The sequence below is a fragment of the Neovison vison genome, chromosome 10, assembly GCF_020171115.1.
Source record: "Neovison vison isolate M4711 chromosome 10, ASM_NN_V1, whole genome shotgun sequence".
Taxonomy (NCBI): domain Eukaryota; kingdom Metazoa; phylum Chordata; class Mammalia; order Carnivora; family Mustelidae; genus Neogale; species Neogale vison.
Genome location: NC_058100.1, coordinates 23,784,923 through 23,805,183, shown reverse-complemented (window position 1 = coordinate 23,805,183; position 20,261 = coordinate 23,784,923). Strand labels below are relative to the sequence as shown.

Sequence of the window (20,261 nt, the reverse complement as noted above, 5' to 3'; positions counted from 1 at the left end):
ATAAACAATAGCGAGAGCTTGGTCCCTAAACAGATAATTGTGTAAATAAAAGGAAAAATATGTTCTGGCATAAAAGGAGTCCTGAGGAAAGAGTAAGAAATGAGAGGGAACATGTCTGAATTACATTGTTGGGGTGTTCCCTAGAGTCCTCTATACCTCTTCTTTGTTCCTTTTTCTTTTTTCTTTCCAATTTTATTTATTTTCAGAAAAACAGTATTCATTATTTTTTCACCACACCCAGTGCTCCATGCAAGCCGTGCCCTCTATAATACCCACCATCTGGTACCCCAACCTCCCACCCCCCCGCCACTTCAAAGCCCTCAGATTGTTTTTCAGAGTCCATAGTCTCTCATGGTTCACCTCCCCTTCCAATTTACTCAAAAGCACATACCCTCCCCAATGTCCATAACCCTACCCCCCTTCTCCCAACCCCCAGCAACCCACAGTTTTTTTCGTGAGATTAAGAGTCACTTATGGTTTGTCTCCCTCCCTATCCCATCTTGTTTCTTGGATTCTTCTCCTACCCACTTAAACCCCCATGTTACATCACCACTTCCTCATATAAGGGAGATCATATGATAGTTGTCTTTCTCCGCTTATTTCGCTAAGCATGATACGCTCTAGTTCCATCCATGTTGTCGCAAATGGCAAGATATCGTTTCTTTTGATGGCTGCATAGTATTCCATTGTGTATATATACCACATTTGTTCCTTTTTCTGTTGAATTTTACACCCAGCAAACTTTTTACACGTTCCCATCTCTCTCCTTTACATGTACTCTTGTCTCTCTCCAACAGATACTTTTTACTTTGTTATTTTTCAAAAGTAAAATTCTTTAAAGAGTACAGTCACTAAGATAAAAAGGTCAAAAATTACAGATTGGAAGACATTTGAATCTTGGACGTAATGGAAAGACTCTAAAACCGACTGTGTATAAACAGCCTTAAAATCAAGTGTTTGGTTTGTTTTTTAGTCATTAGGATTGTGAAGTCTGTACATTTTAAATGTTATAATGGATTATTTTAACTATTTATGTATTGTGTTTATAACTATGAAATCAAGTTTTTACTGTATCGGTATTTCATACTTTTTTTTGAAGTAAAGTTGCATTTAATTTTTTTTGTACTGATTTTCATGCAGTGTCATTAAGTACAAATACCTTTTCAAATATTTAAGTGTTCACTAAAAATGTAGTCTTTTAATCTCTAGCTTGATTCCTATATTATTCTTCAGTGAGATACACTTTTAAAGTAAGTTAATATTTTTAAGAATAGTCATATATGGCCTTGAAATACATTTTAAAATTGCTTTTATCTGATAATGATATTTTACAATAATAATAATAATAATGTTCATTTTCAAATAGGATTTTGAGTAATCCATGCTACAAATGTTCTAGAGACCATCTAACACTACTTATAGAAAAAAAGCATGGATGATTATGATTTAAAGGACTTGTGGAGAACATTTAAGAGGTGTGCATTTTATATCAGAACAATGCTTGGCTTCCATATGTACTTCTGAATATATTTTACTTGTATTGCCATGCATTCATATGCTTTTTTATTGTACTTCTGTTTTAATATTCACTTTAATCAAAGTTTTCATTACAATAGGAGTTAAAATTTAAAACTCCAGGGTATCTGCCTTTCTTATGCAGATAGTCTTAAACCTCAAAATCTTTAAACCAATATGTTTGTTATTGGAGTCATTTCTTGTTTATGCTTGCTTATTTTGCTTCTATTCAGCTACTCCAAAGCGCTGAAAGTACTTAATACAAAATAATTTGGATATTTTTTCTACTTACCTTTTCTGTTGCAGTTATAACCTTTTGGTAGTTCAGCAGCAGAAATTGTATATTTAGTAGAGAATGTAGAGAAAGGTGGAAGCTTGTCCAGGACATGCTCTTCCAGCTGTGAAAGAGGAATTGGTCTGTGAAAGAGGAATTGATTATGACGTCCATTCAAATAAAATCTGGTCGTATCTTGAACTGTTGATGTGGACTATTTTGTTTAGTGTTCAAGGATGTTGCTGTTTCATTTTGTTTGAGGCGGGTGACAGGAGAGAATGTATCTCTCAAGTTGAAGCTTACATTCTTTTATTTTCTGAAAGGAACTGCTGTCATTGATAGATGTTGTAGAGGTGGTGGAGGTGTTGCTGGGAGAGGGCAGTGTTTGTGGTAGTGCAGTTGTGTGTGATTATGCATATTAGGAACACACACAAAACAACCTATTCTCTACATACCATGTAAACTCCAGCCAGTCTGACTCTTCTAATTCCACATTTATATTTGAGATAATAAAAGTATTTATTAAGGAGTATTAGAAATATAAAACTAACCTGTAGTTTTGGGAATGGCCTGCAACCTGCCACCTGTATATAGAAGAAGTTAGAGTGCCACATAATACCTCCTTATGTTTATATCTGTATATTATACAGATACATACATACAGACACACATATATGTCCATATTTATAAATTTAATAGTATTATAATCATGAATATATTTTTAAAATTTTATTGCATTTTCTGATTGAGGTACATTTTTTTTCAGGTTTCAGTGGCGTTGATAAGTCTGTTTGAAACAATACTACTTGGTTATCTCAGTTATAAGGTAAGTTATTTTAATTGGAAGTTTTTGGCTGATAGAACACAGTAGTAGCATAACCCAGTATTCCTCTATTTATAATTTATACCCTGGGGCAAAACAAGTTCTTCTTAAACCTCTTTAATTATTTTGGGCCTCTGTGGTATGTGATAAAAATCTGTAGTATAATAATATTTTCCTTGGTGGCTTAAAATATTTCCCTAATTCCTGTGCTTAACTTACCTATTCTATAATGCTTATGTGAGGCAAGCAAATGGAATGGTCTTGCTTTTAATTGTTCTTAACCTCTTTTCCTGATCTGTAGAAAAAACTTTGAGGGAACAAAAACATGTCTTCTAGGCATTATTTTAATGAATTGTTTAATTTTTGGTGAGGCTTTGTCTGGCTAACACAATTTAACAAATATTTATTGAGTCCATATTTGATGAGGAGCTCCATACTGTGCATTGTTCTTTTCTCAGTGAGTTTCCATCTAGAAAGGGCGATAAGCAGGAGAAAATTATGCAGATACAAAATACAAATAATAATAATACAAAACAGGGGCACCTGGGTGGCTCAGTGGGTTAAGCCGCTGCCTTCGGCTCAGGTCATGATCTCAGGGTCCTGGGATCGAGTCCCATATCAGGCTCTCTGCTCGGTGGGGAGCCTGCTTCCTCCTCTCTCTCTCTGCCTGCCTCTCTGCCTACTTGTAATCTCTCTCTGTTGAATAAATAAATAAAATCTTTTAAAAAATAATAATACAAAACAGAATAGTAGGTACTTCCAGTGAGGAGCAAATCAAGTCCCATGGGGGTAGAGAGATGTCTGATCATATGATGAAAAGAAAATACTTGACTGAGTTAAGCAGAGCAGAGTCCCTGAGTCAGTGATTTCAATAAGGAAAGATGAAAAGACAAGACACTAGGGATTTATAGAATTAGCAAAGGCATAAAAGAAGTAATGTGCATATAAAATTGGAAGAATAATATAGAAGTTTAGGCAGAATTTGGGGGGGCATTTGGGAAAATATTGGTTGGGAAAATTTGGCACAATATTTTGAGAGCCTTGTATAGCAACATATAATGGGAATTTGATGGAGAACGTTGAACATGAGAGGTCTATAATTGTAATTAAGTTTTAAGAGTATTAGTTCAGAACATCTGTGCAGCACAGGTCAGAGAGACATCACAGAGAGAGCCATGTGCTAAATTAAGACACAATTATAGGAAGGAAAACTGGGAATGAGTTTTTGGCTGGGTCAATAGAATAGACAGAGTTGATGCAAGATGAAATATAAAGGTAGAAACTAAAGAAATCATCAACTAATTGGTTGAGAAAGTTGAGGAAAAGGCACGATCAAATATCGCTTTAACATTTTCTAAATTCAAATGATTGGGAACATGGCAATAAAACTTAGAGAAATTACACCAAGGAAAAATCAGATTGGAGTCAAGATAGATATAATAATGGAAACAGTTTTGGAAATAGTGAATTTGAGGAGCTTATGGATAGATAGGTAGACATGACATGTGAACAACTAAAAATGAGAATCTGGAACATGCAGGGAAGAGAGATTTAAGATGTCGAGGTTATTTTCACAGATATGGTGAAGGAAGCATTTAAGTGTCTTAAGTGTGGGACAATAACCAACAGAGAACCCAAGGTTCCTTTGATGGAGCTGCTTCACTATGGTTGTTGGAAGAAGGACAGAGTAATCAGGGAACACAGAGACATAAAAAGAAAGGTAGAAAGACTGGAAATCATTTGTTATTCACTTGTAAGAAACCAATTTCAATGGCATACAATTAGGAGTAGAAGTGCTAAATGAAGAATGTTGATTGACTGGGATAGGGTCACTACCATAGAAGTGGTCAAATGAGGCAGAGAGGATTGCCCAATGATGGAAAATATCTGCATCCTTTAGAGAAACTAGTTAGAAAGGACTAAAAAAAAAATGATGGATGAAGCAAGTTTTACACAAAGTAAGAATGAATAAATTAAGTAATTGGTAGCTATTTATGGCTTATAATTAAGGCAAATTTGGATAGCAGAAACTCAATGAGATCCTCCTCTGAAATTAGATTTATTTCTTCAAATTAGATATTTGAGAAAAATTATAGAGAGGTACACAGAAATGGATAGTGCATTAGCAACTATATACATTCTAATATTGTTCTTGGATACGTTAGGTTCTAAACTACCAATGTTAATAGCAAATGAATATTTATTTTTATATTTGTTTACATGTATATACAGATAATGTTCATATTGTATATATTATATACATATATAATATTTAAAAGCAAATTTAATACAGTAATCGGTAAGCACTTCATAATTCTTGAAGTTAAGTATTCTACAATAAGCATGATGACTTAATCCTTAACAGAACAGTTTAAACAATCGTGGAGACTGCAGATTTCGAAAAACAAAAACAATGAATAAAAATCATTTTAAATGAGCAAAAACTCTATCAAGTGCATGTAGAGGTTAGCAGATAATGATTTAAAAATCCCTGACATCAACTTATTGAATCCTCCATCCTACAGAAGTGCAGGTCTGTACTTAAATCATCATTCCATTCATGTTTATAGCTACTTGGCAGAACAACCATGGGATCGCCCAGCAGTAAAGTTCTTATTCTTCTGTTACCATAAATATCCTCTATGTCTTTATCAACTGCTTTCAAAATAGAACTCTATTTATACACACACATTCATTAAATCAAAAGGAAACGAAAACAAACCCCAGCATAATTTCCAAAATTCTGCAAACAAAAATCCAACATACCTAGAAGGCTTCTGTTAAATCTACAGTTCTTTTTTCTATAATCACTTTATAAAAAGCAACAGTTTTGAAATTTTAACACATGATGGGCTCCTTTCTGGCAAAGAACAAAGGATTTGACTAGGACTCCTAGACACCCATAGATACTGGTGATTCTTCTTCGTCTTCTTCTTCTTTTTTCCCCCCTAAGATTTTATTTATTTTTAAAGAGAGAGAGAGAGTGCAAGGGTGTGAGTGAGAATGGGACTAGGGGCAGAGGGGAAAGGAGAGGCACAAACAGACTCCCCACGGAGCACCATGACCTTAAGGTCATGACCCAAGCCAGAGTTGGTTGCTTAATGGATTGAGCCACCCAGATGCACCAATACTGGTGATTCTGCTTCTGGTGCCATGGAAATGGTGAATCTAATTATTTTTCAGTTTACATTTAGAGATACAAAATAAGACTATCTTGAGGTTACTACACTATTTTAAATTCACTAAAAGAAGATAAGTTATCAGCCTTTTTAGTTTTGTCTTTACATATAGGTATTTTTTTTAAGATTTTATTTATTTATTTGAGAGAGAGAAAGCGAGAGAGCAATTAGAGAGACCTCGAGAGGGTAGAAAGTCAGAGGGAGAAGCAGACTCCCTGTGGAGCTAGGAGCCCAAAGCAGGACTTGATCCGGAGACTCCAGGAACATGACCTGAGATGAAGGCAGTCACTTTACTGACTGAGCCGCACAGGCGCCCATACAGGTATTTTTAATATTGAAGAAGAAAGTGTTTTTAAAAAGTTCCTGGGTACATCTTGGTCTAACAACAATATTACCATACATCTTATAGTTTTTTGAGTGCATTTTAGAGGTACAGAGATAATAGTTACAACTTCCATTTTTATTCATGGTAAAAATAAAGCCTGATACATTTTAGAAAAGTATCTATTTTCCTGCATTTTTATTGATTAAGGAAATTTAGGTCCATAGCAAATGTTGTAAGATGGTTGGATTAACGTTTATTTATACTTTATTGAATTCCATAAGAGAAACGTAGTTCTACACACTTAGATAAAGCTACCTAAGAAATTATTTTTCTTCTCTCTCTCTCTTTTTTTAAGATTTTATTTATTTATTTGACAGAGAGAACAAGAGAACAGAAGCAGGGGGAGCAACAAAGAGAGAATACAGTCTGTTGGTTGAGCAGGGAGTCTGGCGTGGGGCTGGATCCCAGAACCCTGGGATCGTGACCTGAGCCAAAGGCAGATGCTAACCGACGGAACCATTCAGTCGGTGCATTAACATACTTCTCAAGCCCTAACATGCAAGGAAGCAAGCAGTTCTGTAACATGTTATTAACACTTATCCAGGAGATTAGTGATAAAGGCATAGGGAGTGGGGCATTCCAAGCAGTAGGAGAAGTATGAGCAGAGTTATAAAAGTATGGAATAGTCTAACTTATTCAGAGAACTCTATAAAATTCAGTATGGATGAATCTGTGGCTGGATTCAAGATGGAAATAGAAGTATAATAGATACAAACAAGACCAGTAACCAGAGTCCAGATTATGAAACTTCATATAATCCAAGGAATAGTTGGATATTATTATGTTGGTAGTGGCATTTTAGAAAGAATCTTTTGGCTTTAATATAGAAGATAAATCAGAAATTAACCAGATTAAGTCAGATAACACTTATGAGACTCTTAATTGTTTGAAAAAAAATCCATGAAATAAAATTGATGTATTACAAAAGGAAATGAAGAGAGTCATCAGAGATATATATCATTTTTGTTTACTATGAACTAAAGTTGTCCAAACAGTATCTCATAGCTAAGAAAATTAATATCAATCTTGCTGTGTATTAATAGAGATATCCTGACATATCTCCAGTGGTAACTGCTTCCACAACCTTCCTTCTCTTGCTGGTCACATCAGTCTTTTCCCCAGCAACAGTCATTGACACCAAAGAGAGAGGTACAATCACCAGTAAAAACACACCAGGAATGAATAAGCCAAATGTTAAGCATTCAGTAAAAACAAAACAAAACAAAACAAAACAACAACAAAAAAACTGGTGAATGAAATGGTAATTTAACATGCACATCCAAAATCAGTCATAACTGCTTTATTGAACCAACTTGACTTAGCACAAGTAGGAAAGGTCTTTAGTCCTCAGACACTTTTCCAAATCCACACATCCTCCTGATCCATGCTGATCAGATGATATGTTGTCAAGGTCCCAGAACATTTGTAGTCTCCAATCACAAGGCAAATTTCAGTTTAGTATTTTAGATATTATGCTCAATACATATAAACATTTAAAATTTTCATTCACTTCAAGACTTCAGCTTAACCTTGGCTCAGACCTGTGTGGGATGGGGAATCCTTGTGAGGTTATCAGTCATTCCCACTTCCTTTCTTATTTAATGTTGCTGATCCTGGTCCCTCTGGGGCTGAGGAGGCACAGGGAGTGAGGTCAAGTCAGCGTCTGGAATGAAGGTGCCGCACTAGCACAAGTAGAGAGTCTTGTGTTGGGTTGCTCTGCATGACAGACACAAGTAGGGCTGCTGTGGTCTTCTGCAGACCTTTGACTGGTGCTCCTCGGATGCTTCAGTGCCTCTCGCTGGCCGCTAAGACTGTGACCTAAGCCGTGGACCTCTGAGGTCCACCAGCTATTGAAGTCTTGTTTTGCCTTCAGGTGCACCGCCATGCCAAGTGTAAACTCCTTTAAAATGGCCATAGATTTTATTCTTTAGAGTCTCGTTTGGTTCCCAGAAAAAAGTACCTTTGTCTTAGAATTGGCGTCATTGCGGCTTGCTCTCGTTTCAGCCCTCTTTTCTCATGGCACTGTTGTCTCTTCATGTTTAGATGTCTTGGGCATGAGCCAAATACAGTCTCTATGTGAGAGCCGAGCTCCCAAAGTGGTTCTCTTGAGGAAGCACCAAAACATCACTAATATGTCAGTACAGAGGGTTTCTCGTTGCTTCCATTTCTTCCACCTGCTCCTCTTACCACTTTCTGGATAGCCTGGAGATGGTGAAGAATGACATACAGCAAAACTTATTACCTAATATTTGAGTTCATGGTTATTAGCCAGTCTAGAACCTTGCTTTGTGATGTGGTAGTATCTTCTATTACTGTAATATTTGAAGCCTTTGGGACCTCAAGGAAAATTAGGAAAAGTTCCTAACTTTGAAGCCAGTATTATAAGATGACTGGAAAATACAGGGACCCAGATTTCAAATTGCTTTTCTAATATGGAGATCTCTTCAAAGAAGAATAAACTGCTTTAGGGAGTTCTGAGTTTTTTCTTTTTTTCTTTTTCTCCCCCCACCCACCCCGCATTGGACACCATTTAAGAAAGTGTCAGTGATTAACATGTTTATATCAGAGACAACTTCATGACTGTGTACTATATATTTGCCTAGGGCTGTACATTTAGAAAGGCCTGTGCTTATTTTTTTTTTTTATTAACATGTATTTCAGAAGTACAGGTCTGTGATTCATCAGCCTTATGCAATTCATAGAACTCACCATAGCACATACCCTCTTCAATGTCCATCACCCAGCCACCCCATCCCTCCTACCCACCTCCCCTCCAGGGCCTGTGCTTATTTTAATATTCTCCTCTCACCTTCTGGAAATTGTTCATAATTTGTTAATAAGAAGCCCTGAATTTTCATTTTGCATTAGGACCCACAAATTACGTCACCAGTTTTAATGAATACTGTTGTACTCTGTGGGTTGGACGATTAGAATCTAAATGATTGAAAAAGCTCTTCCTTTCAGTTTTAACATAGAAACAATGTTAATACCAAGGAACGTTAACAAGTGTATATATTTACAAGCTATTTAACATACTTTATAGTTTGTGAATATAACTCATGTAGTAAAAAAATAAAGATTGAATCATTTTACTGATTCTGTAGCTTCTTTAATATGGGTATTTTTACTAGTAAGTTTTCTTCCATGAAATATTATATGATCAAAATGTGTTGTATGCAATATTCCAGACTTCCTATAAATGTTTGTTCTACTTCTTAAACTTACGAAAAAATTGAGAGAGTACAATTATATTAAGAAAAATACTCTTTAAAAGTCATTGCTACATTTTTATGTAATGATTTGGTATTCTGTTAATGTAAGCATCCTTGCTGGAGAAATTCTGAGTGCTGTCTTTTTCCCCCTTTAATGGGATTCAGTATAATTGACTTTCATTTTTATTTATTCTTTCTTGGAAGGGAAACATCTGGGAACAGATTTTACGAATACCTTTCATCTTGGAAATAATTAATGCGGTTCCCTTCATTATCTCAGTAAGTCCTAAAAGCATCTTTAAAATAAATAATTTTGTCATTAGACTTAAGTCTTTAAATCTAAATACTAATAAATAATACATTAGCTTCAATAAATGATTTTAGGCTTTGGTTAGGATCATGGTATTAAAAATAAATAGTAAAATCGGTTGGATAACTGGATTATGAAATTAAATGAAAACAAATACAAATGAGATTTAGTGCAATAACAAAATAAAATACTTTTTCAGACATATATGCTCTGGATGTGCCATGTGAATAGGTGTTAATATTATCTAGATAGACTAGAAATTAATCACTCCATTTCTTGTGTATATTGCAGAATTTTTTTTAAAAAGTTATAAACTGACAAAAAACAAAATCTGACATATAAATACAGAGAACTGATGGTTGCCAGAGGGAAGGGAGTGGGGAGTTGGGCAAATTGCACCCAATTTGGTGCAAGGGAGTGGGGATACAGGCCCAGGTATGAAATGAATGCCATGGCAATAAAAGGCATAGCTTAAGGAATGTAATCAGTGATATTGATATCATAGCACAGATGGTGGCTACCCTTGTGGTGAACATGGCATGATGTATAAACTTGTGAAATCACTAAGTTGTACATCTTAAACTCATATAACATTGTACGTCACCTATACCCAAATAAAAAAAAATAGAAACGAAGTATTGATAAAAGTTTCTCATACTGAACATATATTTATTTTTAGCTTAAACACAATATTTACTAAGTCCAATTCTCCCATTAATAAGAAAGTTGCCAACAGCCAGATAATTAGCAATTTGCTTCTTTATCAAAGTTCTGTGGAATACCAATTCTACGATGATCCTGCTCAATTGCAGCCCCATAAATGTGTAACAAGCACTTTACCATTGCAAAATTAGGTCTTAATCCGTATTTCATAGAGTTATGATAATGTCTGTTGGGGATATGCTTTCTAACACTTCCTTTGAACTTTATTTGGAAAATTATGAAAATAAGCAAATATTATTTTAAGTGGTTATTCTAAGTGGCTTATTCCTGACAATTATTTTAATTTGAGTGATTTACCTAGAGGAACAACTGGAACTAGATTAAATGGCAGGCTAAGTAAATATAGTCCAATTGAATATGGTTCCCAATGTCACTTAAAATGTTTAAATCTGAAGAGAGTAAGTGGTAATGTTATCAAAAGGGAAAGCCTTCTCTTTCTCCTTATTCCTACTTTCCCCCTCGAGTTGTAGGAAAGAAAGAGATGATGTCTATTATAAACTGTCAAAATGAAAGATTAATGATAGAATTACCATAGTTATAGCTGACATTCAGCAGAGCTCAATTTTTTCCTTTCTGCTTCTACAATAATTTCCCAAAGAATTTTTCCCTAAGTAAGACTTAGGCCAATGAATGAAAAGATTGGATCTTCTCCTTGCGTTTCATTAATGAGTTTAAAGAATTTATCACATGCATTAAAAATTTTAGTCTTTATTAACTTTTTTTTTTGTTGTTCTACATTTTATTCTGCTGGATGATTTTTGCTTTGAGATAAAAGTTTAGTTTTGGTTTGTTTTTTAGATCTTCTGGCCTTCCTTAAGGAATCTATTTGTCCCTGTCTTTCTAAACTGTTGGCTTGCCAAACATGCCTTGGAAAATATGATTGTAAGTATGAAAATGAAGTGTAAATACAACAATATTTTCACCCTTCCATTATTTCTTACATACTTTCACTGCTTATATTAAACAGAAAGCGAAGATGATTGGAGGTCTCAGTCTTGTACTTCTCCATTTTTCTTTCTCCTATGAAATATAAACTCATACTGTCATGATTTATTTAGGTATAATTAAATTTCTAAATTGTTCATTTTTAAAAGAAATAAATTTATTTTAAATTAATAATTAAAAAAATAAATTTAGCATCCCAGTAAATAATTTCATTTAAATATTTGTAAAAATGAAAGAGTTTTGGTAAAATACTATCAAATAAAGAGGTATGTTATATTAATACTGAAGACCTTAAGTCTGCTTGTATCCTAATTCAGAGTAAAAACTTAACTTGGGGCTATCTTAACTTGGCCCATATTGCCAAGTCACCACCTTTGTAAGTCCCTGTGACCTGGTGAACAAAAACAGTTCCGATTTTCTAAATATCACCAGTCTAGAGCTACCAATAACTTTGGTTATTTGTCTTAAGAAGAGAACAAAAGTAGTTACCTTACAGACTTTGCTATAAGAATTAAATTAAACTGCATATATGTATAAGCACATAGGTGTGTGTGGGGTTGTGTGTGTGTGTATAAATTATTGTATCTGGCATAAAAATAGTAAGGACTCAATACTTAGTTTTACTACATTGAAATTAAATTCATTTGGAAGCAAACTTTTTTCCTTTTAAATGTTTTGAACAGAAATGGAATACAAAAATTTTAGCCAAAGGAATATTTGTGTAGTATTTGAGTATTCACAATCAAATGAATGTTTCTAAACATTTATGTTAAATAACTACTGGAATCTCATGAAAATACATGTCAAAATGAAAGGGGAGTATGACCTGTGGAATGGTTTGAAGAAATGTTGGACTGTCTTCACTATCCCCCCCCAAAAAATACTATTTCACTAAATAAAGATTGCCTAAACTGCTAAAGAAAAAAATACACGGGGGAAAAAATAAACCTCTTTATACTAATTTGTGTTCTTAGTCAGTGGAAAAAATTTGCCTAACCAAGGGAGTCATTAGTCAGTCACTGAGAGTGAAAGTAGTATTTTGCAATATTAATTTAGGATTCATTTTCCATTGTGTTTCTGTATTTTGCTTCTCTTTTCACTGGTTGCAGATATTTTTATTTATTTTTCTGCTCATTAACATGTCTGTTAAAAAGAAAGTAAGGGATGAGAGGTTAACTTCTAATCAACTCAGTTTTTTGTTTTCTTAACAGTTCTGATGAAGTATGTGGTAGAGGAAGATAAAACAGTGGCTTATTGAGATTTTATATTGGTGAAGTGATTCATTGCATGCAACACTGACTTTAAGACAGTTAAAAGTTCATTATAAAATATTTGATATGAGCAGAAACCTACAAAGTATGAAAAAAACCTCTGAATCTACCAAAGACTATAATAATAATTTATATCCTTCTAATATTTCCTATGAAAAATACACACATGCCATATATGAAATTACAGTGTATGTTCAGTTTTATAATTTGAATTTTGAATTTTGTTTTTGTAGTACTGAATTTCATATGTCTTCAAATCATTTTTCATAGCTGCATATAAATCTGTTATATAATTTTGATCATTTTATTTAACCATTTTGTATTGCATGTTTTAGTTATTTTAGTAGTAATGAACATTTATTATTTCATATAAGTATTATAATTTTGTAATAAGGTGAACATAAATATTAATTTTTATCTTTGATGCTTTTCATGTGGTCAGTTTTTAGAAATTAGGTTATTGAGTAAATACTGATTAAGTTAATTAATTAATGCATGAAATAAAAAGAGCATGGCTGTGACCTGTGTTACCGAATCACCTTCAAGAAATTTTATAACAAATTACATGGGCAATATCAATCATTTCTGAGTGCTCATGTTTTATATTTTAAACAACACTGAGTATTATTATTTTTTAATGTTTTTCAATTGGAAACATAAAAAGTATATCTTTAATTCATTATATTAATGAATTTAAATTTAAAAATTTTATTCCTTGACTGTTTTGCATTTTCTTTTTCATGATAGATTGCCTGGCATATTTCATATCATTTTTCCTGATTCAGAGAATGAGATGTGATTGTAGCTTGACTTAGCTATTACTATTAAAATTAGAATTTTTCATTAGAGTCATTGCTCACTATGGTAGGTTTTTTAGGAGTCAGTACAATATCTCTGCAGATCTTGGTAAGGGGAGAGTAAACTGAAATTTGGGGCTTTGGTGGTCCCCCATAGTATTATCTTTGTAATATGAATGCTAAGGTAAAGTATATTTAGACCTAGGCAAAAATGGAAATACGAAGCTATATCCATTTAAAGTATATCCATTGAATGTGCACAAGATATATATAATATGATGAGGTATAATATACAATAACAAATGTAGTGAAACTCATGGATATGTAGTATTTTCAAAATTAAAATAGGCTTCTTTGGTTTTATTTTAGAATGATCTGCACAGAGCCATTCAGCGTACACAGTCTGCAATGTTTAATCAAGTTTTGATTTTAATATCTACATTACTATGCCTTATCTTCACCTGGTAAGACTGTACATACCATTTTTATTGTCTCATTTAATTATAGTTTTAAATATACATCATTTTAACTCAGTTGGCTAAAATAAATAGAGAAATATTCACTATAAATGTAGAGTCACCTATAGAAATAAAAGCAAAATCTCTCCTTCAGTCTTACAAAAAAACCAAGAAGGTACATCTATCTTTTGGTATTGATATTTACTGCAACTTTGACATTTTCCCAAATGTTGTAAACAATCAAATTACAAGAATTTGTACTGCATGCCACAGTTGTCAAACAAGAAATTTTCTTTCAAACTGCTGACATGGAGGTGCCCTTATCTTTCTACAATCTTCAAAGCAGAAACACTGTTGAGAAAACTGTCATTGCCCGTCACTGTCTCTCCCTGTGCCTTCCCTCCATGATGTTTTAGTGTGCAGTCAGGCAGAAAGCAAGGGCAGATCTCCTGACAAAGCAATGCAGGACCTGGTACTTTGCTTTTTTATAGAAAACAGCTATTTCTTCTTCTGGGAAGTGTCACATTGATGGTTATAAAGTAATCCAGTGGGAAATGTTATCTTACACATATGGATCCATATAGATCCTTAAGAGGAGAAAAAATGTGAAACATAAAAAAATGAGGTAGAATAATATATCTGTTTTGCAGGAGTCCTAGATATTATATATAATTGTGCTCTGTCCTGGATTTGACCTATCGAGAAAGAGAAAAAGTTAATTAGGAAGTACAAAATAAGAAGAATGCCCTCATATGCTAGTACAATTGAATTAGATATAAATAGAGCTATAGATATATATAAACAAGGTAGAGATATGTAGGTATAGCAACTACTTTGTATCAGTACTTTGTAGTTAATTCTCTATTAACTGGATTTAAAATAGGTTTTATTACATACTTTATATCTTGAAAAATAAATACAGTTTAAGACATTAAATATCCTTAAGTATAAAATCTCTCTAAAATTGACACAAAGCCATCTTATAATTTTAATCCTTTTTACTGCTCACAAATTGTTTTTATTGTTCACCTAGTAAACACCTAGCTGCATAAATATGAAATATTAAAAGGAATGATTTCCCTTCTAAAGTCACTAAAAATTCTTTAAGATAATAACATCATATTAATAGTTTAGGAGGTTTTTTTCATTTTATTTATGGAAAAATACTCCAAATTAAAATTTTTTGAATACCTGTGCACATGCTAATATTTCAAACGCTGGAAAATTACAAAAAGTGAAATGAATGATTTTTAAAATATTATTAGAGTATGTTAAATTTAGTAAAGAGGTAATTGAAATATTAATTGAAATAGTATTAGAGTATGTTAAATTTAGTGAAGAGGTAATTGAAATATTAATGCTGAGGGGCGCCTGGGTGGCTCCCTCAGTTGGGTCTGTCTTTGACTCAGAACATGATCCTGGGGTCCTGGGATAGGATCCCTTACTGGGCTCCTGGCTCCGCAGGGAGTCTGCTTCTCCCTTTGCCCCTTTCCAGGCTCAAGCTCTCTCTCTCAAATAAATAAATAAAATCCCTTTCTTAAAAAAAGAAATATTAATGCTGAAATAAGGACAAGTTATTTTTATCTGAAAACACTTCGCTCAGCACTTTTGTTTTGAAAACATCCTCATCATAGTGGTGGACTCTCTGCTCTTACTTTTTGCCATTTTGTCTATTTCTTGTATAGTTTTTATTTTCTAAAGAAGCAAATAGACAAATCTTGCTACTTTCTCATGCCTAGGGATGCAGCAGTGCTAGATGCCTAGGGATGCAGCAGTACTAGATAATGGGTTTTTGTGATGTATATGAAATGGCCATTATGCAGTTTACTTATCATTTAAATTATTTGTGTTTTACTTTTTATTTTATCTGCTGTTGGAGTTGCTTTTGTTGTTGTTCTTGCGTGTTACTGGTTTTCATAACGTACATTATAAATGTGCAGTGTTATTGCTTTTATTCACGTGTACATCAATACATTTTTTGTTAATACATTTAAACATGTTCTTAAATTATAATACCTAAAATGGAGAAGCTGAAGTTTGATGTCTTTGTGTATTCTTCTCTAGCATTCCAAGCGAAATGTCTCCATAAGTCATGACCATCATATGAGGGTAGAATAAATCTTTTTTCAAATTCACCATCAAAACTGTAGTTATTGATAAGAAAAATATAAACAATGTTATATTAGTTATAATTCACAGGCTGTTTTAACAAAGAGTTATTCCACACAGACACTGTAAAATACAAATATACACAAAGGTTCAGCAATTTAACCAAATGGAAATGTGTAAGTAGTCTGTCCAAGAAGGTTACATCAGCTTCATTTTAATGGATACTAAATTTCCTTAGAATTTGTTTTCTGCCATTCCCAAAACATGGTTTCTGTAACGTGGCTCGAGATGGCTAGTTTACTCTTGCCATTACATCCTGACTCCAGCCTGTAGGAAGGAAGAAGATAAAGCACAACCCAGAAATTACATGCATAATATAGCCCAGTATTTGCTCATATAACCACACATAGCCGATAGGGAGTCTACAGAAATCTGGTCTAGCTGGGAAAGAATATACGCAGCTGAATGTTGTACTATCATAGAAGAGCAAAACCAGATACTGTGGAACAATAAGCAATCTCTTGCACTGATAAGTCATAAAAGCCCATAATTATATCTTTTCTTTAAAACTCAGGGCTATGCCAGTTTGGAGCCCATGGGCAACTTACTGAAATTATCCAGCTTTATTTGCCACATTATTAAATGAGGATAATACTAATTATCCTATAAGACTTTTGCCATACTTTTCTTTAATGAAGACTAAATTAGATATGCTTAGACAATGTCCATCAAAGGATGTGGCATTTGGTATGAACACTCCAAAAATTTCATTTTTTTTCAACTTCAATATTCCATATACTCTGTATCTTCCGTATATAAGATGATTAAATTATGTGACTGCACAAAAACTAATTTGATCTAAAAGATCTAGGAATACTAATTTATTAATAATGATATAAAGCTGAACTGAGATGCCTAAAAATATATTTAATGGGACATATGAGGAAACATTTTCCTTCATTATAATGTATTCAGGTTTTCTGTCCTTTCTACTTATTCCTAATATTTGTTTCCTCTAGCTCACACTAAGCTAAAAGTAGTGGTAGCATCTCCCTCTCTCTGGGTACCTTTACTATTTTATACTATACAAATTCACATACACACATACTCTCTCTCTCTCTCTGTATATATATATATATATATATATATATATATATATTTTTTTTTTTTTACATTGTGATGAGATTAGCCTTAATTGCAGTTACATTATGTCATAGAGCAAGACTGTAAGTGCTTTTCCAAATCAGAATTTTTAATGCAAACAATTTAAGCCCCCAAAGATTCAGGAGCTAATATTTGATGAACTGGATGTGTTCATGAATTTCACCATGTTAAAATTACCTGTTTTGGAAAGCTGCTCTATGGTTTTAAAATGTGTCTTCTCTTCATCATGATTAACATTACAAAGAACTATCATTAAGCATCTGTCTACAAGAGATACATGCCAAACTGAAATAAAATTAAGCTGCTGACCCACTCTCTGTAGGGGATGTGCTCAGAATTGTTTTTCCTGTCATTGTAATGGAATTTGGACTAATCTTTCCCCACGTCCACTGTGTACCCCTCTTGATCAATAATGCACACTTCCAAGACAGCTGGGAATTGTGATTCAGCCTGTGTCTCTGTAACAAAGCAGAGGAAACTGGTACATCGGGAATCAAGCGCATGACTTTAGCTTAATTATCAACATATTCTAACCAATAATAAGTACTCTAATTTGTAATGCATTTGGTGTTTCTAATTTTACACTAGTAGGCTTATTTTGCACCTACTTTGTTTCAAACTGTAATTTTTTATTTGAATATGTATGTTTAGATATTTTCACATTATTTCATAGAGCTGTAACATCAAGATCTGAATTGTGTTCATGGGTATTTTGTGTTTTAGTCCAATGTAGGAAATTTTAGTTTACCTTCCCAGTCTCATTTCAGGAAAAAAGAAATCCATTTATTGTTTATAAACATGACCTAGTTAAAATTATTAACATGCTTAATTCAAAAAGTATTTGGGATCTTCTTGTACATCTTTGATTAATGCTTATTTTGATGCTCGGTGCTGAAGTTCCTGGAACTCTATTTACTGATTTAACTCTTAAGGCAAACAGCCTTGTGACAGGAAGTGGACAGTGAAAAAATAAGAACTGAATTTTAGAGAAAGTATTAAACCATCATCTAATGGTGTTATCGCCATCGTGGTATTTGGTCACTAGATTTGTTTGGTCACATTTATTTTGGTTTATTACCAATGAATGACAGAAAGTGTGTTTGTCTGAGAATCTGGAAACAAAGAGCCCCGAGGTTTGTATTACACTAGAACATATAGAAAACTCTTTGTCCCAACTAAATTTTCCATAAGTGGGAAGGCAGATGTTAGACAATTAGAATTTAAACCATCATTGAGTTATGAGGGTAATGTATAGTTATTTTCAGACATACAAGAATTTAGAAAGTATGCTACCTACCTATTATTAAGTATGTACTGCAGGAATAAGAAAAGAAAAGGATAAAGTGAAAGGAAAAATATATAGCTTATGAGAATCCATGGTATATGCAATAGCAGCACCTTAGATCTTTCTCTGGGAAATCCCATTTTCATACTGAGTTGTCTCAGAATTGCAGTTGAGGGCTTATCCAAGAAGAGGCAGAGGCACCATTTTTAATTTCTGTGACATAGATTCCTAGCCAAAGGATGTTTTCAATTAGAAGGTGGGGTGAAGGAATGAGAGAAAGCCAAAGTGGTTGTGCCACAGCAATTCTCATGGTACAGATCAGCAACAGAGGCACAGGGATGCCTGAATGGCTCAGTGGGTTAGGCCTCTGCCTTTGGCTCAGGTCATGATCTCCGGGTCCTCGGATGGACCTCCACCTCGGGCTCTCTACTCAGCGGGGAACCTGCTTCCCCTTCCCCTCTGCCTGCCTCTCTACTTGTGATCTCTCTCTCTCTCTGTCAAATAAATAAATAAAATTTAAAAAAAAGAGAGAGAGAGAGAGAAACAGGAGCACAGAGAGTTCCAACAAATAGATAAACCTTACATTTGCATAGGTCTACAACTAATAAAAAGCAGAGCTCAGGTCTGGGCATGGGCAAGTTGGTGCCAGAGCCCACATGCTTCCCTACTGCAATATTATTTGTATGATGTTCCAGAAGTCATTAACAAAAATAATAAACTAAAAAAAAATAAAATAATTATGTTAATTTTCTCTTTTCTATTGTGAATTTTTGAATTACTGTTTGAAGTAGAATTATAGTTTAGTTAGATGTTAAGATGACAAACTCTTACTTTTTAGATATTTTTGATTAAGGATAGAATACTTTGCCATTGCTGTCTCTTTTGCTTGAATAATTAGTTGCTTCAAATTCAGCAAGTTTCTAATTTTAGGAAACGTATATACAATACATTAGATAAAATTATGACATATACATTATTATTATCTGTTTAAATTAGTTCCATTTACCTGTTCATCCATCTCATTTTCTGTATATCTATAGAGTTGGGAATATATTCAAGTGATTATATATGGATATAGAATTATGTATCATGTTTTCATCTCTCTTCCACCTACCTTCTGCTATGGTTTAAATATTCAGAATGGATATGTATACTTTTTGAAAACAAACAAAAACAGTCATAAAAATTAAGGAATGTAAAAAGAGACAACAAAATTTAACACAAAATGTCAAATATGATTTGGATAATTCCTTCCCTTAATAAAGTGATTCTTATATTAAGCTTTTTAAAAATCCAAATACTCTGACTTCATCTTCTACTTACTCTTTGAGTCCCAACTTCTTTTTGAGTCTCAATTTTTTTTTCTAAGATTTTATTTATTTATTTGACAGAGATCACAAGTAGGCAGAGAGGCAGGCAGAGAGAGAGGAAGGGAAGCAGTCTCCCTGCTGAGCAGAGAGCTCGATGCAGGGTTCAATCCCAGGACCCTGGTGTCATGTCCTGAGCTGAAGGTAGAGGCTTTAACCCACTGAGCCACCCAGGCACCCTGAGTCTCAATTTTTAAATTGACGGTCTGCCCTTAAGTTTTCTTGAAGGCCTTCTGAGTTATGGGAGATGCTCAAGCTTTATGCTTCTCAATGTTGGAAAAAATTATAAATATACAATGTTTCCTTAAATATCGGGGTTTCTTGGTAGATTTTCATGATATATAAGAACAGAGAGTCAGTTTTCCTTCCTCACCATTTTATGCCCCACATCTCCCGGTCGGATATGTAGGATGCTTCACAAATGTTTGTAGTTGATTCACAGTA

General features: G+C 33.7%; 1 protein-coding gene across 9 annotated transcripts in view; it reads left to right on the top strand.

Annotated features, from left to right (window-relative positions):
• KCNT2 (potassium sodium-activated channel subfamily T member 2) overlaps window positions 1-20,261 on the top strand; it is a 363,831-nt gene that overhangs the window by 125,366 nt on the left and 218,204 nt on the right. For all 9 annotated transcript variants that reach the window (XM_044266873.1, XM_044266869.1, XM_044266868.1 and 6 more), the window contains exons 5-8: window positions 2,556-2,615; window positions 9,593-9,667; window positions 11,220-11,303; window positions 13,804-13,898. In XM_044266873.1, coding sequence (XP_044122808.1) covers window positions 2,556-2,615; window positions 9,593-9,667; window positions 11,220-11,303; window positions 13,804-13,898 — 314 coding nt within the window. The remainder of the gene's footprint in view (window positions 1-2,555; window positions 2,616-9,592; window positions 9,668-11,219; window positions 11,304-13,803; window positions 13,899-20,261) is intronic.